The sequence below is a fragment of the Vigna unguiculata genome, chromosome 9, assembly GCF_037176805.1.
Source record: "Vigna unguiculata cultivar grain cowpea cultivar isolate G323 ecotype 2 chromosome 9, ASM3717680v1, whole genome shotgun sequence".
Classification (NCBI taxonomy): domain Eukaryota; kingdom Viridiplantae; phylum Streptophyta; class Magnoliopsida; order Fabales; family Fabaceae; genus Vigna; species Vigna unguiculata.
Window position 1 is genome coordinate 37815817 of NC_140800.1, and position 23786 is coordinate 37839602.

Here is a 23786-nt window from a genome sequence, read left to right on the forward strand (position 1 = left end):
ATCCATCCTAATTTTAACCAAACTTATTATAGTAAACATGTTACTAGCTAGTATTATTTTGTTTGTTTTCCCAGTGATATTGTCAGTTTTAGTGTTTATTATTATTTAAATAATCCAAATTCTTTATTATTATTATTATTTTATTTTGTCAAATTTTAACATACACATTAATATATTATATATTTAAAAACTAGTTATTAAGATTCGTGTAATATTTACAGATAACCAACTAAACTTGTTTTAGCTTCAAATAACAGAATTGATGTTAAATTTGCCTTTTATATTAAATAATAGAAAGAAAATTTGAATTATTGATAAATGTTAACAGAATAAATGAGATTGAAAAACTCAAATATATTTGATTAGATTGTGTTAATAAAAGAAAATAATAAGAAAGATAAAAATATATTGATAGGAGAAAATAGGAGAAGTTTTGGTTGATGTGAGGAGGGAGATATATAAGTAGGATTAGGGTAATAGAAGGCTTAATAGAGCTGGTGGGTGCTTTGCTAAACCTGTATCAGTCACTCAGTGGCAGTGGTGTAGCAATTAGCAATCAAAATCCCTCTCACACTCACAAATCCCTATGGAATCAAATCCACCGGATTCATAGGCACACTCATTGCTGCACTCACCTATACTTTCTAATTCCGTTTCACTCTTCTTCACCTAAAAAAAACCTGAATCATGGACGCACACATCAGTCTGAAGATGTCAGAGGACAACAAGCGTACCGCAGCAGCAGAGGAAGGAGGAGAAACCAGGTTTGTTGGGATTCCCAATGCACCCAATCCCACACCCCTACCCTGTCTCCGCGTCCTTCACCCTGACCACGTGGCCGTTGGGTCCCCCATTACCAGGGTTCCTCCATATTCAGCACCACCTCCATCTCCCAAATTCTGGGTGGACCATGATTCCTCACTCATTTCCGATTTCTCCAAAATGAATCTCCTCGATCAAACCCAAACCGATGTGGACCCCTGTCCTTATTTTAATCAAACAGGAACCCTTCCAAACCCTTATGAATCTTGTTTCAATGAAACAGGAAACCTCCCATACCATCACCATGTCGAAAATGCCCGTTTGTTCAGTGAACAAGGAACTCTCCCCTATCATGTTAACAATGCTGGTTTGTTCAACGGGACGGAGAACCTTCCTTATCACCACCATGTTAACAACGCCGGGTTGTTCACTGAAACCGGAACCCTCCTCCCCTATCACCACCATGTTAACAACGCCGGGCTGTTCGATAAAGGTCACACTTTTGACACCCCAGATGATCACGTTAACCATGTGTATCATCACCCCGTGGAGCAGAGGAGGAATCAGTTACAGGCCACGAGTAGTGGCAACTATCCCACTTTTCGTGATCGTTATATGGCTCCACATTCTTCCGGAGGGTTCAACAGCCACGTCAGGTTATCTCCTATTGCGGCTATGAATTGCAATGTTAATAACCCTTCGCATTATTATGTTGCAGCAGCGAAAGAGATCAAGACTGAACCTCCTCACTTTCTGCCTCCGAGGAGAGTGGGGGGAGACCCTGCGGCTTTTAGGTGTGACAATAGCATTATCTTGCAAGGGAGAGATTCAAGGCACTGCTTTGAGAATGGGTATGGCTCTTCTTATAGAAGGGGTCCTCCCCGTGACGAGTTTTGTGTGAGTGGCGGTGTTTCCAAGAACTTTTTACCTGGTGGTCCCTCTGGTCAAAACGCTGGGGAATTCTCTCTTCCCATGCCACTGGATTATTATTCTGTGCCGGACTCTCAGCGTTACATTTACAACCTGGCAAAGGATCAGAATGGTTGTCGTTTTCTGCAGCGGAAGGTTGACGAGGGAAGCTTCGAAGATATGTGTATTGTATTTGAGGGAATCATCGGGAGTGTTGTTGAACTTATGGTGGATTCTTTCGGGAATTATCTGGTGCAGAAGTTGCTCGATGTTTGCACCGATCATCAACGTCTGCAGATTGTGCTCATGTTGACTAATCGACCAGGCCAGCTCGTTAGAATCTCTTTGAATACTCACGGGTATATTTGTTTCTCCCTATTTTATAAAAAAAGTTTCTTCTTCTATACATGAGTAGAAAAAATAAAATAAAATAAAAAGAAGCATGCGTTTTGTTTTGTTGCGTGGTTTGGCCACTGAGCTTACACTGTCACTGTAAACAGCACGCGCGTGGTGCAGAAGTTGATTGAGACCCTCGATTCCGATGATCAGATTTCATTGGTCAAGTCTGCCATTCAACCGGGTTTTCTTGATCTTATTAAGGATTTGAATGGAAATCACGTCATTCAACGCTGCTTGCAATGCTTCAGCTCTCAAGATAACCAGGTATAACTCCCTCCTACTTTAACTCTTCTACTGTCTAAACTGTTACATCATACATGTTGTGCATGTTCTTTGTAAAAATTGAATACGTTTTGAATTTATTAAACATTGTGATGAAATTATATTACAATGCAGTATAAAAAAGTATACTTAGAACCGTCATATCATCATAATATTATCCTGGGCATTGTCTAAAATGGAAATGGGAATTATTTTTATATGAAGATGTCAAATACTCAGAACGTGGATTCTTAACAATATATGAAGACAGTATTCTTTCTATTGATATGGTAGTTGAGTACCCAAAACAGTGGTAGTATGTATATATTACTCAATGTTTGATATTTAAACACATAGCCTTTCTCTTTCAGTTTATCTTTGATGCTTCTGTGAAGTTTTGTGTTGAAATAGCTACTCATCAGCATGGATGCTGTGTACTGCAACGCTGTATTTATTACTCTATGGGTAAAAATCGAGATAGGCTGATCTCAGAAATATGCAAGCATGGACTTCTCCTCGCCCAGGATCCATTTGGGTAATTGAATCCATTTGATATGATAATTTTTTATTTGGACATCAGTATATTATTCATATATATTAGAAATTGCCTAATCTGTCCATTGTTTTGATACACTAAGTTACAGTCATAAACTATTTTTTGCAGAAACTATGTTGTTCAATATATTATAGAGACTGATACTCCAACTGCCGTAGCCAAAATGCTTGGTCAGTTTAAAGGGAATTATGTACATTTGTCTACTCAGAAATTCAGCAGTCATGTGGTTGAAAAATGTCTCAGAAATGTTGGAGATACGAGGTCCAGGATAGTTCGAGAATTGCTGGCTGCCCCTAATTTTGAACGACTTCTGCAAGATCCTTATGCCAATTATGTCATTCAATCTGCTCTCACCTTCACCAAGGTTTGAAAAAATTACTTGCACAACATATATAAAAACAAATAATTGTGAGAATTCTTGTTAAGTACTTAAAGATTATGTTTGACAGGGCCTTCTGCATGCTTCTTTGGTTGATGCAATTCGCAATTACAAAATGTTGCGCTCCAGTCCTTTTTGCAAGAGGATTTTCTCGGGAAATTTGCTGAGGAAGTGATGCTTCACGGTCATATGTTGTTGTTTTGAATAGTCTTTTTACTCTTTATCTAAGTCTGTTTAAGTATGTCGGTCCTCAAACTAAAGCCATTGTCGTGTATTATTTCCTTGTTGTTGTGTGATTTATGGCACATTTCCTGGAATTTCAGGTCAGGTTCTACGCTGTGTTTAATAAATATTTTAAGGATGAATTATTGGTTTTGCATTTTCGTATGTTTATGTTTTGTTATATTTCTAAATCAATTATTATTATTTTTTAATTTTAAAGCTGCTGAAATATATATTTTTTTAAATAGTTTGTTTAAATGTTTGTATGCAGTTCAATTTTTTATTCGATTTTACCAACATTGGTTACAGTATGCACAAATAATCAAAATTTTAATTTTTATATTCTCATATTTTAAAATAAATATTCTTCATTATTATGATTTATCAAAATTTTTTAAGAGGTGATATTTTTTTATATATTTTTATTTGTATATAATATTGATTTGCAGATAATTTGAATAAGGATATTAACATTAGATTTTACAGAAAATAATTAATTATTGCAGTTTTAATGACTACGTTACATATAAGTTTTTGTTTATTTAATCTTAAATAATTTGATACTGATTCATGTTTTACGCACGAAAAAATATAGATAAGAAGGTTATGTGGTGTGTGTTGATAAGAAGGTTAAAAAATTATTCTTTTAAAAAACTTAGTGTGTGAATTAGATTTAAGTGAGTATAAATTAGATTCATTCTTGTAATTTGCATTAATGTTTATATTGAATATGATTAAACATTTTTATTTATTATTTTATTAATATAATATAATATATTTAGAGTATAAATATAGATTTTATTATTTTATGATCATTTTAACATTTTTTTTCATAATATACTTCTTCATTTATTTCTAGTAACTAACAAATTATTAATATGTATTTTTCTTTTTGTAATTATTATATATAAGGTACTTAAATTTTTTATAAGACACTTAATTTTAAATTTAAAATATTATAATTTACTTTATTAAATTTTTTATTTTTGAAAAATATATACGGGTCAGCATCCCACTTCAACGTTTTGATGGATTAGACGAAAAAAAAAATGATAAATCAAATCCAATTTTTACTTTAACAAAAAAAAGAAAAAAAAGGATCTACATAGTTGAATTTATTATGTTAGTATCAATAAAACTAATTTATGTGAGAGTTCTTTTCCTTTTACATTCCATTAAGAAAAACAAAACTATAATAACACTTATAGAATTCATACAAAAGTTATCTTAAGGTTATAATGTTTGTCTTGATTTTGGTTGATTAGAAGGTGATGTGTATGTTGTTGTTTTTTTATGGATTTGGAGGTGATAATGAAGTGGATTTGAGAGTAAGTTGTGTGAAAATTTGTGAAGGATTTGATTAATGTAACTAAAAACAATTAAATTTTATAGATAAAAATGTAAGATTATCTAATTGTCCTTGGTGTTAAAAAAGTAATATAAAATGATATTTAGATTAGTTGTATTTAATTTTTGATATTTTTTTATCATAAATAAAATTGTTAATAATATTTATTAATTGAAAAAAAATTAATATTATAATATTTTTGATTTGAAAAATTTAATATTTGGAACAAGTTCCATGAAAATGTAACATGTTACAAAAATGCATAAAAATGGAACATGTTACAACTCCAACATAACAGTTTCCATGAGTATTGCGTCAAAATAGAATAGGTTCCAATTAAAATGGAACTAGTTCCATTCACTCACAGATATGGTTCCAAAACAAATCCAGTTCCAAGTTGTGTTGTCTCAAGCCATGCATGGCCTCCACCAACAACAATGGTGAAAAGGAGGACAAACTTCGAGCACGAGAGAGTGCATCTTCTTCTATTCTATTCATTTATTCTAATAAAAAAAAGGAGTATATTTTAATAAAAGAAGCACCATCACTCTCAAATCTCATCTACAAAACAGATGCTCTTACAAATCAGCGTCTTTCACCGCTCTTCATTCAATAGAAAAGAACATAATAAATTTATTGAATCACTGCTCACAATTACCTTCGAATGGTAAATTCATTTCAAAAAAACATGACATAAAATATTGTAGTGATCCTAATGTACATGTGTTTCAAGTGTTTGTTTGATATCCAAAATTATGCTGAGCCGTTTCCAATTTGTTTTTAAGTCTAAAAGTATATTGAACCAAAGCTATAAAGAGTGAGTAATACATACTTAATAAACCACTCTGTAATTTTGTATGGCATCCTGCAACGATTTGAAGGTAGGTATGATCACATTGTTTAAGGGTTTTTCTTCTTGCACCCCCAATTTTTCTTTCTACACCCCCAACTTTTTTATAATTCCATTGTTACTCTTTTGGTTTATAGTTACCGGCTTTCAGAAACCGAAATTACCGGCTAACAAAAGTTAGAATTATCGGCTTTCAGAAGTCGGAGTTACCGGCTTTCAGAACCCAGTATTATCGGCTTTCAGAATTCGGTTTTATCGATTTTCAAGATACGAACAGTGACGAAACATGAATAAAAATTTTAGGGGTGCCAACTTTAATTTTTTTATATATAAATTAATTTTCTAGTTAAATAAAAAGTTCTTCATTTTCTTTACTTAAACCATTTTTATAGACGTATGCACTTTTCAATTTCTAATATTTCCAAATCATTGAATTCACACAACAGAGGTATTCTAATTTCTATTTCAAATCAAGGTTATCCAACTAATTCATTATGTGTAGCAGAATTTGTAATGCAACCCAAGATATATCCATAAATTTTACCATTTCAGCAGAAAACACAACAACCTTTAAATTTTATAATTTAAGGTTGTACTAATTTGGGTAAAAATATAATTAAGGTTCATGCCAATTTGATAAAAGAATTCCTAAAATCATAATTATGGTTCATACTAATTTGAGTAAAACTTAATTTGGAAAAAACATCATAAGAGAATCATAAATTTAAGATACATAAATCATAATAAAATATTAATGATTTATGATAATCATTTATCTCCTTACTTTTCCTTTTTACTTTAGTAATTTCTTGATGACTTATTGAAAAATAATTTTATTATGACCAGAGATAGAACCTTAATCGCTTTTATCAACCAACATCCATCAAATTAATTTTTATTTTTAAACAATAAAGATATACAACTAAAAAATATATAAATAGAATTATTAGAAATTTTCTTAAACTTAATATAAATAATATAATTATATATAAATATAATTTTATAATACATAAAGATATATATAAAAAAATTAAAAACAAAAATTGGGGTTACCGATTTTCAGAAACCGGTATTACCAGCTTTCAGAATCCGGTGTCACCGGGTTTCAGAAACTGGTGTTACCAGGTTTCAAAAACCGGTGTTACCGACTTTTAGAAACCGGTGTTACCGACTTTTAGAAACCAGTGTTACCGGCTTTTAGAAACCGGTGTTACCGACTTTCAAAAACCGGTGTTACCGGCTTTCAGAAACCGGTATTACTGACTTTCAAAAACCAGTATTACCGACTTTCAGAAATCGTTTTTACCGGCTTTCAGAAACAGGGTACCGAATTTCATTCTTGGGAGTGCGGGTTGCAGAAATATTTAATTTATAATTTATTTTTATTTTTTTTAAGAATATAATGGTCTTCACAGTCAAACTTAGAGGTGCAGGAAGAAAAATTGGGATGCAGGAAGATGAAACCCTTGTTTGATGGGTCGATTTAGGGTTTGGGGCCCAAAATTCCACAGGCCCTATTTGTTTTCAATGTTTAAAGGAACTTCTCCATGCAGCTCTAAGTATTTCTTCGGTACCTCCAAATTTTTCTGTGATACCGAATATGTCCAAACCAATATATATTTTAAATAAGAATTTTATCAGGTAACCAGTAATTACTGCTTATCAAACAAATTTACTACTCTTATATGCCTCTGCTATATACGTGCACCCCTAGTCATTTTCACTTTCACATGACGTTTGAATTTTCACCACTCAGTTTTTTTTTTCTTCTACGAGCAATCAATGGCGTTTTGATTTGCAACTTCAACTTCCTTCTTCTTCCTTAAACTTTCTTCAACTTTGTTTCTTTTTCCTTCTTGAATAATGTTTATGTATATTTTATATTATTATAAATATACAATTAAAATAATAAAATAATTTAAATTTTGATATTTATTGATTATATTTTAGTTTGTGATTATAAATATTATTTTTTAATAAAAAATTATAATATTTTTTCTTTAAGTAAATTTTAATTTTAATTTATACTTATGAAATATTTTTTAATTATAACATTTCTTTATCTAACTTATCCATCATATCATATACAAATTCTTACAAACTTTTCTCTCAAATATATTCAAATTAAACTATCTTTCTTTTAATTCAAATAACCTCATATTCACCTCTAAATCTATTTCCTCAAATTCATCTCTCCATCCAAACATAGTCTAAGAGGATAGCTGACCTGACATTTCTTTCCTTGCTTTCCTCAATCATTTAATAGCTTGCAGTTGTTATAAATAATTTTTATCAATGAATATAATTTCCTTTAACCGTAAGCATGTAATTAGTTCTTTTAGGCTATGCTCTTGGGTTAAATATGTTTTTGGTCTATTAAATTTTACTAAAAAATTGAATTAGTCTCTTTTTAACACTTTATTTCAATTTAGTTCTCAAACTTTAAAAACATGTGAATTGCTTACTCAGATTAACACATTCCTGTTTTAATGGTAGTTGATTGATAAATGTATTTGAAATACATTTGAAATGTCAAATTAACTTAACCTGCTATAATGATTAGAAAAGTAGAGTTTTTGTTTTGTTATTCATTTCTGTTATCTTTTGTATACAGACCTTTTGAATGAAACAGTTTTTGTTCTACTAATATGTTAATTATTACTGATAAAAGAACACAATTTGGTTAAAAAAAGACTAAATTCATGTTTCTCAAATATGAAGGACTATATTAATACAAAGTTTCAAATATGAATTAATTTCAATTTTTTTTAACATATTTAACTTATATTAGCTTATTAAATTGAAGATCAGTAATTGGTCAGCCTTTTTAAGATATGCACTATTTAACAATAGGTTTTAAGATATGCACTTTTAACAATAGGAATGTAGCACTATGTTAAATCTATCATGAATTAATTAAGAATACGATTACGTGTATTATTTCTTTTTCTATTTAATATCGATTTTTTAATATAATAATCATCGTTTACTTTATTCTTTTTTATATTTGTCTGACTGCATATATTTTTTCATATTTAATATTCATTAATTAAAATACGTATTTATAAAATCAAAATAACTATTTATTTTAATGCAATATTTATACACGTATTTATTCTATATTTTACAGTCATGTATTTAATTTTTAGTGCATTATTTTCATTTTTCTTTTGTTATTTTTCGTAACACCTTGGTTGGTTATGTTTGTCATAACACCTTGATTTTACTTAGGCGGTTACATTTTGGTTGTTTGGTTTTTTCCATCCCTTTTTCTCTTTTAAACTCATCACTGAGTAATAGACCATATATATGGTGGAATTGAATGATAAGTATTTGACTTGACTATGTAATGTGTTAGTGTACCCATATTTATTAGTGTCCACACAAAATCAGGCGCTCTTCATTTTGCTACTTTGACCAAATACTTTTCCGAGTCCACTTGTATATATGTAGGTCTATCCTTTCATCTAGGAAAAAAAAATCAAATCAAATTTGTAAAATTCTTTTCACTAATTCAGTCAGAGCATGTTTGAATTTCTGTTTAATTAGAGTATTCTAAACCCAATGCATCTAAAACCAAATTTTATAAGGAAAATAACTTTATAATTGAGAATTAATTTTCCTTACTACTCAAATTTGTTCACCAAATGGAATAAAACAGTTTCTTTAAATTGATTTAATACTTCAAATTTGAGTTCAATGATATTTTTCCAGTGTCTCTATCCACAGTTTAATGTTAGTATTATGCATAAACTACTCTTAGAATTTATGTTAATTTTTTTTAACTTGCAATTAATATAAATAACATCACGTAAATCGTTCGTAAGGTATACATTGAATCAGAACAGTGTCTTTATTTACTTGTTTTCTTTCAATAGAAGGGTTATCTTTTAGCTAAACACAAGTAATTCTTTCTGTTTTTTGTGTAACTAAAAGCATAATCTTTTTTTATTTGTCTTCAATGTTGGTTGTACTTAGATACATATTTTTTTTTTCCTTTTAATTGATCCAAATCTGCAATTAACCAAAAGAAATATTATTAATCGCTTAAATAATATTTCACTCCCATAATTTAGTTTTTAAATTTCTGTAATTGTAATGTTAAGAAGTTGAAAAGATTTATCAGGAAGTAAAATGTGATGATTACACGTATATGACAGTAACAATCAAGCATTTGCACTAAATCAAGATATTTACGAGGAACAAATTGCCTCATGCCACATCTATATTTATTACAGTCAAGGTTAGTTAAATGAATGCTTAAGTCAACAACTACTATAAATTTAACCAAGCTTAATGATTATGACATATGAATGAGATTTTGTTCTAACACCGAGAAATCAATCCTTCACTACAAACAGTAATCAAACTTTAAATTTCTATTAAAAAAATATATTATCATTTAATATTTTATGATCTCCTAAAAAAATGAGTACATGTGAAAAATAAATATTTTCTATTTTTTTTAAAGTGTCATTTCATTGTATTAGGAGAGTTTCGTTTCAGTGTTTAAACCAATATTTAATTTTATACCTTTACACCTCAAGTGAATTTAGATATATATCAACAATATTACGTATTTATTGTTTTTGAATATAACTTTGGTTGCTCTATTTTTCATTTTATATATAGGTATTTGGTTTTCTCATTATAAAAGAAAATAACCTTCTTTTGTTAGATATTCAATTTTGTCTATGTTTATTTTTTTATATTTTAATTAATTAAATAGCTTTTTTTTTTCATTAGATGAATACGGTAGATTTAAGAATCAATGAAACTAAAATAAAAAATATTCAAAATTGAAAACTGAATTAAAGTTACCCTGATTTTATTTTTAAATGAAGAGAAAAAAATTATATTTAAAAGAGGTCAACTCAACTCACTTAAGTCCATCCCGATTTTGATCCACTAAAATCGAATTGCGTGCAGCGAAAGTACGAAAACTAAGGTCCGAGAGTATGAAACTTCCAAATAATAGATGTAAAAAATAGTACCAAAGCCATTATTATAAATGTATATATACTTTTCGGCATTAAAATGTTCTTTTATTTATAAACCACTTAATTCTGATGGAAAATGATCATTAACTTAGATATATATAGACATAAAAAATGTTTTTATTGTAGTTACATAAGAAAATCCTTTATATGTTGATTCTACGTGATAAAAAGAAAAAGACTAATTGTCGGAGATGATATATATTAGTTTGTTTTTATTCTTCTGTGAAATATAGTTGATTGAAAATTATAGCGAAGTGAAACGAAAAAAATCATATGGAGAAATGTGGAATGATAGACTAACAAGAGCTTTAACATCAGTTACTTTATCCTACCAAATCAATTATGCATATTTATACTCACTCTTATTAAAAACTTACACAATAATTAAGTACCTGATAGATCGAAATTTTAACATATGATATTTTTAACTATTTAACACAAGTTATATTGATTTTTTTAAAAAAATAATTAAGTAAAAAAGACTTAATAAAAACCAAAACAGTGTACATAGATGATCAAATTCCTAATTAAGTCACTATATGTTGGGATATATTTTATATAATACGGTTATAGTTATTTGAAAGATTATGATTTTATGTACATGACATTAGTCATACACATATAAAATATTTGATATTACTCTTATCCAAAAATTTTAAGATAATGGTATTATGGACCTTTATTCTTATATAATGTTTAATTTTGTCTACTTCATTCAATGTGAGACTTTTGGCTCACACAGATTATTTTCAATACTATAAATATATATATATATATATATATATATATATATATATATATATATATATTATCATATTATATGAAAAAATAATTTAATCTTTATAAAAATAAAAATAACAAAATTTCTTACATGTGGGACCAATTACGATTTGTGAAAGATAAGTGCGTGAAACTTCTTGGTCTATAAATTAGGGGCACGCTCGAGTAATCACCTTAACAACTTGGAACCTGTGAAGGTGATCAACGAACAAAGCTGAAAATGACCGGCGGGGGATTCACGGTGAATGCACCGTCCAGTGGCTTCCACAGCGGCAAGATAACACTCTCTGTTCTTATAACTTGCGTCGTTGCTGCATCCAGTGGACTCATTTTTGGATATGACGTCGGAGTTTCGGGTTTTTTCTTCTTTCCCTATTAATATATGTGATTCCTCAAAGAATTACTCTTTTTTATATCGTCTATTATTAGATTAGATTATTATTCTATTGAATAGCAAGACTATTCATATAAATTCAATTAATAATCAAATATATTCAAATTGTAGGAATGAATAATTATAGCAAGTTATTGTGTTATTCTATTAAAAAGTGAAGTTTTATAGTTGTGAAAAAAAACGATGAAAAATAATGTTAAATAGGTGTAAAAAAAAATTTAGACTATCAAAATATAATATAATAGTTATATCCTTTCTTTCTCTTGCCGTAAGAAAATAGTTCTACTTCTGAAAAGTGATTATTAAGGTTTATAACAATTGCATGTATGGACAATAATCTTATCAATCGTCAAATCAATAGTGAAATTTCAAAAAGTCTTTATTTGTTATGAAGTGTAAGACTTTTATAATTCGGTTATTGAAGAAGTAATTTAATTACTAACGTGAAATTTATATGAAATTGTAATATTTTAGAAATAGTTTTGAAAAATTAATATATAAAGAAAAAAGAAGGATACTAGTGTTTTTAATTTTGAAAACTTGAAAATTTCAATCTTCATTAAAAAAACATAATAAATAACGATTTATCATTTATGAACTAAAATGATTAATACTATTTTGATAAAAATAATTAATATATAAAATAAATGCAAAGAGTCTTATAAAAAGGTTATGAAAATTTTCAAAAATATCCTATTTTCAGAGATAAAAATAATATATAAATTTTTGGTCATAATATAATTAGTAAGGAAAATAAGAAGTAAGAGAGAGATTAGGTATACGAGAAAATATAATATACTAACATGATAAGGATACATCTTTGCTTATCGAAGAAAAATAAGAAGAAAAATAAAGATTATAAAGTTGCTTAGTTCAAAAGATTTAGATAAAGTTGTTATTTTATCCAATAGTATTCTTGAGTAACTTCTACAGTTTCTTACCGTATTTCTTATGTATTATTGCAATCAATAAAACTTCTATATCTTGGGCAATTTTATTTCATCTTTTTTCTAGTTCTCTTTCAATCATTCTCTTCATCTTTTGACTTTTTATACCAATTTTTGAATGGAAAAATATAATTTAAGACTCACTTTTTGATACACATTCATTTAAAAATTACTTCTCATAATAAAATAATAAGATAATAATAATAATATATATACATAAAATATTGTAATAAAACAATGATTTATGAGTGTAAGAGAAAAAATGAACCCAGTTTTAAATTTGGTACCAAAAAGTCGCACAAGCACACTTTTTCTGTTACGTAATTGTTGACCAATTTGTATTGCCCAATGACACCCCACCACACGTTCATAAAAAGATTAACTATGTTTGTTATTTTTTTTTAATCAATGAACGAAACCTAAATGTTTGACCAAAATAATTGATGTTGAACTAGATAGTCTGCCTAACCCATTCATTAATTTCTTATTTATAAGATAAAATTTATGTTGAATGTTTTAGGTTTAATTAGTCGTACTTGGTACTTTTATTTATACGTGTCAATTTAGTATCCGATTCTAAAAAGATGTCTATTGAGTTCTAATTTTTGAAAATTGTTTCGATTAGGTCATTTTAGAAAAAAAATATTAATGCTGTTAATTTTATTTATGACTTTTACCATTAAATTTTAGTATAAATATCAATACATAATTTTTTAAGTTATTTTAAATATTAATACCGTTAACTGCATTTATAATTTTTTTTTAAAAGGGACCTAATTATGACATTTTGTCAAAAATTGTGACTCAATTGACACCTCTTTAAAAACGGATACTAAATTGACACATCCAAATAAAAGTGAATATCATCCTAGTAATTAAACCAATGTGTTATGTACTTTTGTATCATTTGTAATTAAATTTATGTTTTATCTTGTAAATAATTTTAAGTATTTTTACGCAAATACTTAAGATGAAATTCTGATTCTAAACAAAAATCTAACACGGTCTTTGCGTAAAATCTCTTATATATATATATATATATATATATATATATATATATATATATATAAAATTTCAATTAACATATTAGTTTATGCAGAAATCAAATATGTTTCTTATTTGATGAAGATTATTTTAGTTATTTTGGCTATAAAAATTAGATAAACCTATTTTTTATATAAAGTTATTTACAGTGTAATGTTTAGTTATATCGTTACAACACACTTTTTATTTTTAAATTTCAGATGGAGGATTGTATGACAAGAAATAGTTATTTGGATAAAATATGCTCATCGTTGTTTCAAATTGTTTGAAGTACAATATATATGTCACTTTAAAAAAATTGTAATTTTTTTATCTCTAATTTTGAAATGTACGACTTTCAGTTAGTTCTTCAATCGGTTCAGATAACAATTTATTAAAAAAAATGATTTACATAGCTTGAGAAAATAAATAAAAAATTATGAATTTAAAAAAGTTACAGAAACAAAAAATAAACAATTTTTACATGATTAAATCAAACTTCAAAAAATTTAAAGGATAAAAACATAGTTTGACTATAAATTTACATAAAGCTGAATGTGAATTTAACGAAAATGTTACATTAATTTCAGGAGGTGTAACGACAATGGTACCATTTCTTAAAAAGTTCTTTCCATCGATACTAAGAAATGCATCGGGTTCCGAAGTAAACATGTATTGTGTGTATGACAGCGAAGTGTTGACATTATTCACCTCTTCTCTTTATCTTGCTGGGTTGGTGTCATCTCTGGCAGCTGGTAGGGTTACAACAAAGTTTGGTCGAAGAAACACCATCATGTTGGGTGGGGCCATCTTTCTTGTTGGTGGTGTTCTTAACGGAGCCGCACAAAGTATTGCCATGCTCATTTTTGGTCGTATTCTTCTTGGCCTGGGAGTTGGCTTCACTAATCAGGTTAGCTTTTAAATTTTTTTATGTCTATAGAATTCCAAAATTCGTAATAGTAGATTTAGTCTTAACTTTTATTTTTGACTTCAAAAAATAGGAAAAGTGAAATAATATTTTGTGAGTAAAATTGATAAACTGTATGCATGTATGCATGGTATTATCGTATGTGTTTGGAAAAGGCTACGCCACTGTACCTTTCCGAAATCGCACCACCCAAATGGCGAGGCGCTTTCAACACAGGCTTTCAATTTTTTCTCGGGATTGGGGTAGTTGCCGCCGGCAGCATAAACTACAGAACGGCGAAGTACACTTGGGGGTGGCGAGTCTCTCTCGGCCTCGCCGTGGTGCCTGCAGCAGTTATGACAGTTGGTGCCTTTCTCATAACTGACACCCCGAGCAGTTTAGTTGAACGTGGGAAGATAGACGAAGCTAGAAAAGCCTTGCGCAAAGTAAGAGGATCCCACGTTGATGTTGAACCGGAGATGGAGGAGCTCATGAACCGGTCACATAATGTGAATTCTGTGGAGCAGGAGGAGCCCTTCATGACTGTATTTGAGAGGAAGTATCGACCTCACTTGGTGATGGCGGTTGCTATCCCACTTTTTCAGCAGCTTACGGGCATCAACATCGTCGCATTCTACTCACCTAACCTTTTTCAGTCCGTGGGATTGGGACACAGTGCAGCTTTACTTTCTAGCGTAGTCCTTGGACTTGTCAACCTTGTTTCCATCATCGTCTCATCTTTTTTTGTTGATGAGTTTGGTAGAAGGTTCTTATTCATTACTGGTGGAATAGTCATGCTTGTCTGTCAGGTAAGTAAATAAACATATATATCAAGCATTATTTTGTCATAATTGGATATTAGAATAGTATATAAATAAAATTTCGCTTACTTGTACTTTGAAGATTGCGGTGTCCGGTTTGCTAGCTGTGGTGACGGGTGTTGATGGTAGAAATGACATATCAAAGGGTAAAGCCGTGATGGTATTGGTGTTATTGTGCATTTATGCTGCAGGTTTTGGTTGGTCATGGGGTCCTCTGACCTGGCTAATTCCAAGTGAAATTTTCCCCTTAAAAATCAGAACCACTGGGCAAAGCATAGCAGTGGGGGTGCAGTTCATAACACTATTTGCGTTATCGCAGACATTTTTGACAATGCTGTGTCACTTCAAGTTCGGCGCCTTCTTGTTCTATGCCGTTTGGATTGCAGTGATGACCCTCTTCATTACATTTTTCTTGCCTGAGACCAAAGGAATTCCTCTCGAGTCAATGCACGTCATATGGGGCAAACACTGGTTTTGGAGGAGGTTTGTTACAGGAGTAGCTGACCAAGCATAAAAATTGTTGGCAGAAGCAGTAATGTATGAACTTACATAAATTATGTGGACCGCAGTCAATTGTGATTTTTTAGATGAAAAAATTATATTAAGTTTATGAGAAAAACACTTAAATCCATAGTGTGACTAAATCAACTTCTTCGACCTATTTCTTGTTCTGAAGTTTGTTAAATTGAAAATTTGAGATCCTAGAGAATATACGAACATGCAAAGTGTTGGAAATCCCCAATTAGCTATAAAGATAAGGTGATTTCAGAATATACAAGTGGGTATAAATCTTATCCTACAAGTCAGTTTTGTGTAGTTGAATTAGGCTTAAAATTCACTTCTTAACTTCGTATCAGAGTAAGTTAAATCTATATTAGCAAGATTTGTCATTTGTTCGGATTATTGTGTCATCCACTATCGAAAAGTTTGTTGTTAGTTGGACATGTTGTTTCACGGACCTCTATCGGATCACCCATTAATATTTAGTTCCACACTCGATATACTTTGACGTCATCCTACAAAGTTGGTTGATTTTATGGATTGAGTTAAGTTTAAAATTCATTTTAAAAAAAAAAAAAAGGTTTGACCGGTTAAACCATTTCGATGCCACGTACCAATATGAGTTCCGGTGTACCGATGATTTTCAGATTCCCAATAGGGATTTGGGATAGTAGACCGCATTAATTTCCCAGCTCCTCATTGCTTAATTTGGATGTTACCTGCACATTTATGACATACAAGGTTCTATGCTCAATTTCTTCCTCAACAATCCTGAGAATACCGTTCTGCATAAATATTAACAAACACAGGGCGTAACCTGTATATTTCCACCTTTGCTATTTCAATGATATCTTACACATATACTGTCATACCAGTGCATGTGATATAATTTCTCAGATTTTCCAACTATATAATCCGTATGACATCGACCATATCACCTTTTATCGAGTAATTTCTTCTCATAGATTTTCGAATCAGATTGCCTTTGGGTTTTATACTTGAAACTCACTACTTGCTGGACTCCTCATCACCTTTATCAACCTCTTCATTTGATTAGACTACTCACTAAATATTTCTAACATTTTATTAAAGACTAAATTGGTCGAATTTAGTTGAAATTTTGGCATTGCGTCTGCAGGATAGATTTCTTTCATTTTTACAGTTGTGAAAGTCAATTTGAATTATTTGGTTAGAAAGATCAGATTTCCATTAGTATTATATTTTATGTTTATCTGTCTTTGTTTTTCAAATTTAAAAAGTTATTGGTCTGATGTATTTAGTTATTCTAGGTATCTATTAATGTAATTGATCTGATTCTCTTGTATTTTGATTGATTGAGTTGTGTTTGTGAATTTTTAGTAGTGACATTGAGAAGGATTTTTACGTTAAAAAGTATTGGTATCTTCTTTTATGATTTGTTGTTTCTCACATATTCTTCCTCTTATATATTTTTTATTGCTATTATTACGTTGTTTGCGCATCAAAATTCCATACGATTTAAGACTTAATTGTTGAAGATTGTGGTATACTTATATTTAATAGTTGCCCTGTTTTAATTAAGCCTTTAGATAATTTTTGTTTTAATTACGTGTGAAATATTTGAGTAAATTCTTTTCAAAAAACTGGAACTCAAACCATGGGGGCTTCTATAGAATATGAACACACAAATCAGTCAACACATTTTTTGTATTATTAACCATAAAGAGTTCACTACAAGAAAACGTTTAAATAGTGATTAATTTTAATAATTAAAAATATGTTTAGAGAGTGATTTAAAGATTAATTTTCTAATTAAAGAACAATTTTCTTTTGTAAACAAAACATTAGTAACAAAGATCAAATATAATTTTTTAAAACTATTTTAATTATTTTTAATTTTTAATTTTTAGATTAGGACTAATTATTTTTTGTTATTAAAATTGATTATTATTTTTTTGTAGTTGTGAAAGAAAATTGTGGTGGTTAGCGTTTATAAAAACCAAAATTGTACTCGCAAAGTTCGCTTTACGTAGTTATTAAAAGCTTTTTGGGCTTTGGTCGTAGGTTGGTTAGGAATTGTAAACTGAGCGAAACCCACGGAAGAATTACAACACAAGACCATGACCCAATTCATACTGTTTAATTTACAAATTGACATTTTTCGTAAAAAAATATTCGAAGTTTAAATTGTTTGGAAAAACTGGTTTTAAAAATCTCAGAAAATTAATTTTATATTATGAAGTATAGTTAATTATTTTATTAAACCTACCATAGAAAACTGACTTTTAAGCTAGTTTATATTTGAAAACTTAAAATCCATGAACAAATCACTGAAAACTGAAAACTTGTAAGCTAGTTGATTAAATTAAAAGAGCTTAACATATATCAAACAAGTTTTCACATGCTCCTGAACACATGATTCCGGCTCTCAATAAAATATTACCACCTCTCGTAACACGTGTTAATGTTGATATATATACTTTTTATTTTCCTTTTCAACGTTTTTCTTTAAATTTCTAAAAATATGAGCGCATGGGAATAAATTGAATACTGGTTGCAGACTGTGTATTATATTCATAGTTGATATGTTTTGTTATCTTTAAATCAAAATCTGCATTACATCAGACTTTGTTTAATAGCTGCTGTGTGTGCTTCTATTTTGAAAACTAAAACAAACAGCGGCTATTTAAATAAAATATAATTAATGAACTTCCCTAACCCTAACAATCTTAACTAATTATGCCTGTCTTTTTGTTGTTCTGACTTTGGAAGATAACGTTGCAGATATGAGCTGTATTAAACCAGCAAATCACAACTCCTTATCCAAAAAATATTGTACGTGACCAAGTAAGCACAATTTTTTAATGTCTTAATTCATGCGTATACCACAAGTTGACCCTCAATTTTGGAGGACCAGGCAATGCAATTTGCTATGACTACAGATTTAATACCTATTCATACATGCATCGTGTAAATTAATGGTGATTCATTCCAAAATTGTATTGCGAAGATTTTGCACTCGATAAAATGTAAATAATTTTTACTGTCAATACTTTTTAATTTCAGTATTACATAAGTTAAATTAATTAACTTATTTGAAATCTCACAATAAATTTGAAAAAAATACGGACTTGAACAACACAGCTTGCATATGCGTTGAGTAGCTGAATTATAAGTTGACAACAATTATTAATTTGAATTGTGATCGTGGTCACTTACAAGCCGGAATATAATTGTCATCCATAATTTGTGGTTTATTTAATAATTTTGAGTGGGTAATCAATCACAGGAAATTAATTCTTCAAACAAACCAAGTAGTATGACATTATACTCGTTCTACAAGTTAAATCTCTGACTCTTTCTTACTTACGTATTATTCAACATCATTTCTTATGTAATGTAAAACTTTGTATTTATACTTGCATTCCAACAAATAAACATTACTGTGTATAAGAGAAGACTTCTATACTACAGGAATATCAGTAGTATGTCCCCACCAAAATTGTATAGAGTTAACGAGTTATTCTTCATAGCTAATTAACGATAAGTGAAGATTGAATGAATAATTTTTATCAGATAGCATATTATGTGTTTGCCGTATACTTATGTATAATACACTCAAGGTTATTTTAAAAATATTCCCACTAGGGTTTCACCACTAACTGGATTCGTGACTGAGTTGCATGTATTTTGACAATACTGGTGAGAGATTTTAGAGAGTGTAGATGAAAACGTTTGAGTTCTATTTCTGTGGTCGTTTCTGTACAGAAGAAAATATCAAAGAGAAGGTATCACATAACGAAGAGTTACTAAAAATAATTAAATTAATTAACGTTGGCGTGTACGATTAACAAGACAATCAGCATCTATAATGACATTTGTAGTAAAAAAATATAAAAAAGATATCCCGCAGAATTTCTTCCGCTGGGAGCAACTTGCACAAGACAGCGTCCATACAAGACGCTTAGCCTATAAATTAGTTGCCATGCACACGGTGTTATTATTCTGAGCGCCACCGCGCAGAGTTAGAGTGAGTAACACAGAAAGTATAGTTGAGGAGCACGACGAGGTTCAAAATGGCCGGTGGTGCCTTCGCCGTGGACACACCAAACAATGGTTTCGCCGGCAAGATCACGTTCTCAATTATCATCAGTTGCATCGTCGCTGCATCCAGTGGACTCCTTTTTGGATATGACATCGGAATTTCAGGTTATTATCTTTTCTTTCCAACGCTATTTGCTTTTAGGAACTCTGCTACAACTTCTTAATCATTCGCTGACTCCCGTGATTTGACACATGGTTGAAAATCAATATCAAAAACATATAGGGGGAAGTTAAGAGAACCATCTTATTTTCAATAGTATTATTAAAAGAATAAAGAATAATTATATGGGTTTTATATAACGTTAATCATATTAAAATTAAGCATCAATCTATTTTATATACTTTTTTACATAAAAAACATCAAGCTTATTTTTAGTTTTTTTTTTTTAACTAAATGGTGTTAATTATTTACAAAATAATAGATGTAGATGTAAATAACTAAACTTTAAATGTAATTATTGCGAACTTCAAAGAAAATAACTTGCAATTATACTTTCGTGTGCTACTAAATTTTCAATGAAATACTAATTCAAAAGGGGTATTGATATTAAGAAAATAAGTATATGCTTAGATTTATATGGCATAAAAGGTTTTCATTGAATGAAAATGTGCATGAATTTCAGGAGGTGTGACAACAATGGTACCGTTTCTGCAAAAATTCTTTCCAGACATACTAAGAAAGGCTGCTAGTTCGGAAGTAAATATGTATTGCGTTTACGACAGTCAAGTGCTGACATTGTTTACGTCTTCTCTTTACCTTGCTGGGTTGATATCATCTCTTGCAGCTAGTCGTGTGACAATGACACTGGGACGAAGAAACACCATTCTCCTTGGTGGAACCATCTTTTTCATTGGTGGTTCCCTTAATGGAGGCGCTGAAAATATTGCCATGCTCATTTTAGGTCGTATCTTACTTGGATTTGGAGTGGGTTTCACCAACCAAGTGAGTTCACACATGCATATTTCTTACACCGCTACCACTTGCTCAAAATTCATAAACTATAAGTGTTTTTGCTAAACTTCTATAAAAACACTTTTAGGAAAAGAAACTAAAATAACTAAAACAATTTATTTTGTAAAATAAAATTAGTTATTTATATAAATAAAAAATATAAAATTTGATAAAGTTAATATCAAAAGACGTTTAGAAATAAACTTACCAAAAAGAAGTTTATTTTATGTTTCTTTTTCTAAAAATATTTATGGAAGAATTTATCTAACATATGCACGATGACATCATGACTGCCATAATAATAAGAATGGCCAAAGATATTCGTTATGATATTAATTAAGAGAAAGGATATTCGTGATATATAATCATAGGTATTACAGTTTTTCAAAAATAAATTTGTAAATAATTCTTTTTATTCCCCTCCATCACTTAACTTACCTCATTTTTTTTTATCATGTTTTCCTATCCTTTTGAAAGTCGTAAACATAATTTTTATAATTCCAACAAGTAGTCATTAAATTTTGATTTTTTATATTTATAAAAGTCCCAGGTATGCATTGAACCACAACAATCATCCAAACGGGTCAAAGGAAACCCATACAATGATTTTAAGTTGTCTTCTCCTCTCATTTGTAACAACAAATACCGGAAAACTAGTGAATGTATGATCATGTTCACAAATGATTTTTCTAATAATTAAAGGAAAAACTGATTAAGTCAAACTTTCTATTACATCATGCACAGAAGTCAATTACTCCGCAAAAAAGTCAAAAGTAGAAAAATGAGTTATTAACTAGTTGTTGCAATGACTTGGAAAAGGCAACGCCGTTGTACCTTTCTGAAATCGCTCCAGCAAAATATCGAGGAGCTTTCAACGCAGGGTTCCAATTCTTCATAGCAATCGGAGTGGTCGCTGCAGGCTGCATAAACTATGGAACCGCAAAGCACACGTGGGGTTGGCGAGTCTCTCTTGGTCTGGCCGTGGTACCTGCAGCAGTTATGACAATGGGTGCATTGCTTATAACTGACACCCCAAGTAGCTTGGTTGAGCGTGGCAAAATAGACCAAGCCAGAAGAGCCTTGCACAAAGCCAGGGGATCCTCCACCGATGTGGAACCCGAATTGGAAGAACTCATTAGGTGGTCCAAAATTGCAAAATCTGTGGACCAGGAACCCTTCAAGACCATATTTCAGAGGAAGTATCGACCCCACTTGGTCATGGCTTTCGCTATCCCATTTTTTCAACAAATGACAGGGATTAACATCGTCGCATTCTATTCCCCTAACCTCTTTCAATCAGTCGGTTTGGGACACGATGCCGCTTTACTTTCCGCCATTATCCTCGGAGCAGTCAACCTTGCTTCTCTTCTCGTCTCAATCGGTATTGTTGATCGCTTTGGCCGAAGGTTCCTCTTCATAACTGGCGGCATATGCATGTTTCTTTGCCAGGTAAGCAAACCCGAATGAGGTTTTGATTCTAGGTATAATGTCTGTACAAAAAATATTTGACACTTGAATTTTATTAATATTGACAAATTTTGTAACCATTGGTGTGAAGGTTGCGGTGTCTGTTGTGCTAGCAGTGTCGACTGGTGTTCATGGTACAAAGGACATATCGAAGAGCAATGCAGTTCTGGTGTTGGTGCTACTATGTTTCTACTCTGCAGGTTTCGGTTGGTCGTGGGGTCCTCTCACCTGGCTAATTCCAAGTGAAATTTTCCCCTTAAAAATCAGAACCACAGGACAAAGCATAGCTATTGCCGTGCAGTTCATAGTCGTGTTTATATTATCCCAGACATTCTTGTCCATGCTATGCCACTTCAAGTTTGCTGCCTTCTTGTTCTATGGGGGTTGGATTGTAGTGATGACCATCTTTATTATATTTTTCTTGCCAGAAACAAAAGGGATTCCTTTGGAGTCAATGTACACCATATGGGGTAAACACTGGTTCTGGCGTCGCTTTGTGGAAGAAGAAGAAGCTGCCCAACAAAATCTTCCTTGAAACATAACTTTAGTTGTTTGTAAGGAGCAGTAGAAAAGAAAATTAGCTTCCCCAGCCGCAGATGTATATGAAGAAAAACTCTCATAATAAACGCTTTTACGAGCATCTAAATATATGCTTTCTGACTGTTCTTGTATGAAATTGTCAAGTCAGTAAAGCTTAGTACATATCAGTTGTTTACTGCGACAACTAAAAGGAACACTTCGATCACATTTATCAAAATTCGTTAACGTTTATTCAGTATTTAGAAATAGAAAAACAGGTTAAATATTAAAGTATCGCTAATATTATTGAAATTATGCAGGAGGAATAAAAGTGTGCAAGGAATTTTGAAGTAAAACGAGCAAGAGAAAGAATGATGATAATTCATTCAAAGAATTGAATTCTATGAGACACAAATGGATAGAGAATGAGGATTGCTCACTGAGAGTTAAATAAATTTATTGGAGGAAAACAGAGTTGATAAGAATGAAATGCCACCAGAATGAAAGCTATAATTATTTGATACTTAACATCCATATATATATATATATATATATATATATATATATATAATTTTATAATATTAAATTAAACTTAAGGTTTAGTTTTTACCATAATATCAGACTCAGGTCAAAATATATCTAACGGACGCACATTTGGGTAGGTTTAATTGATCTAATTTTTTTTCCTGTAATGATATTTAATAAG

General features: G+C 30.4%; 3 protein-coding genes across 4 annotated transcripts; all 3 read left to right on the forward strand.

Moving 5' to 3' along the window:
• The first annotated feature begins 531 nt into the window (after positions 1–531).
• On the forward strand, positions 532–3503 carry LOC114163689 (uncharacterized). Its single transcript, XM_028047983.2, has 5 exons — positions 532–2030; positions 2172–2334; positions 2703–2866; positions 2996–3251; positions 3337–3503. Exons 1-5 carry the CDS (start codon positions 688–690, stop codon positions 3439–3441), a joined length of 2031 nt encoding a protein of 676 aa, XP_027903784.1. The 5' UTR covers positions 532–687; the 3' UTR covers positions 3442–3503.
• Positions 3504–11640: 8137 nt separating this feature from the next.
• Positions 11641–16288, forward strand: LOC114164843 (sugar transport protein 5-like). Of its 2 annotated transcripts, none has more exons than XM_028049614.2 (4): positions 11641–11822; positions 14421–14740; positions 14914–15546; positions 15641–16288. In XM_028049614.2, the coding sequence occupies exons 1-4, from the start codon at positions 11687–11689 to the stop codon at positions 16070–16072; spliced, it is 1521 nt and encodes a 506-aa protein (XP_027905415.1). In that variant the 5' UTR covers positions 11641–11686; the 3' UTR covers positions 16073–16288. The 2 variants fall into 2 exon arrangements, with proteins under 2 accessions (XP_027905415.1, XP_085523322.1); XM_085667196.1 differs by having other exon boundaries at positions 15750–15925.
• A 3733-nt stretch (positions 16289–20021) lies between these two features.
• Positions 20022–23263, forward strand: LOC114162181 (sugar transport protein 5-like). The gene is made up of 4 exons (XM_028045979.2): positions 20022–20247; positions 20766–21085; positions 21914–22543; positions 22653–23263. The coding sequence occupies exons 1-4, from the start codon at positions 20115–20117 to the stop codon at positions 23094–23096; spliced, it is 1527 nt and encodes a 508-aa protein (XP_027901780.1). The 5' UTR covers positions 20022–20114; the 3' UTR covers positions 23097–23263.
• Positions 23264–23786: the final 523 nt, after the last annotated feature.

Coding starts and splice junctions, on each gene's coding strand:
- LOC114163689 (XM_028047983.2), top strand. CDS start 688: ATGGACGCACACATCAGTCTGAAGATGTCAGAGGACAACAAGCGTACC. Junction 2,031..2,171: donor ATCTCTTTGAATACTCACGG/GTATATTTGTTT, acceptor CACTGTAAACAG/CACGCGCGTGGTGCAGAAGT. Junction 2,335..2,702: donor TCAGCTCTCAAGATAACCAG/GTATAACTCCCT, acceptor TTTCTCTTTCAG/TTTATCTTTGATGCTTCTGT.
- LOC114164843 (XM_028049614.2), top strand. CDS start 11,687: ATGACCGGCGGGGGATTCACGGTGAATGCACCGTCCAGTGGCTTCCAC. Junction 11,823..14,420: donor ATATGACGTCGGAGTTTCGG/GTTTTTTCTTCT, acceptor CATTAATTTCAG/GAGGTGTAACGACAATGGTA. Junction 15,547..15,640: donor TAGTCATGCTTGTCTGTCAG/GTAAGTAAATAA, acceptor TGTACTTTGAAG/ATTGCGGTGTCCGGTTTGCT.
- LOC114162181 (XM_028045979.2), top strand. CDS start 20,115: ATGGCCGGTGGTGCCTTCGCCGTGGACACACCAAACAATGGTTTCGCC. Junction 20,248..20,765: donor ATATGACATCGGAATTTCAG/GTTATTATCTTT, acceptor CATGAATTTCAG/GAGGTGTGACAACAATGGTA. Junction 22,544..22,652: donor TATGCATGTTTCTTTGCCAG/GTAAGCAAACCC, acceptor ATTGGTGTGAAG/GTTGCGGTGTCTGTTGTGCT.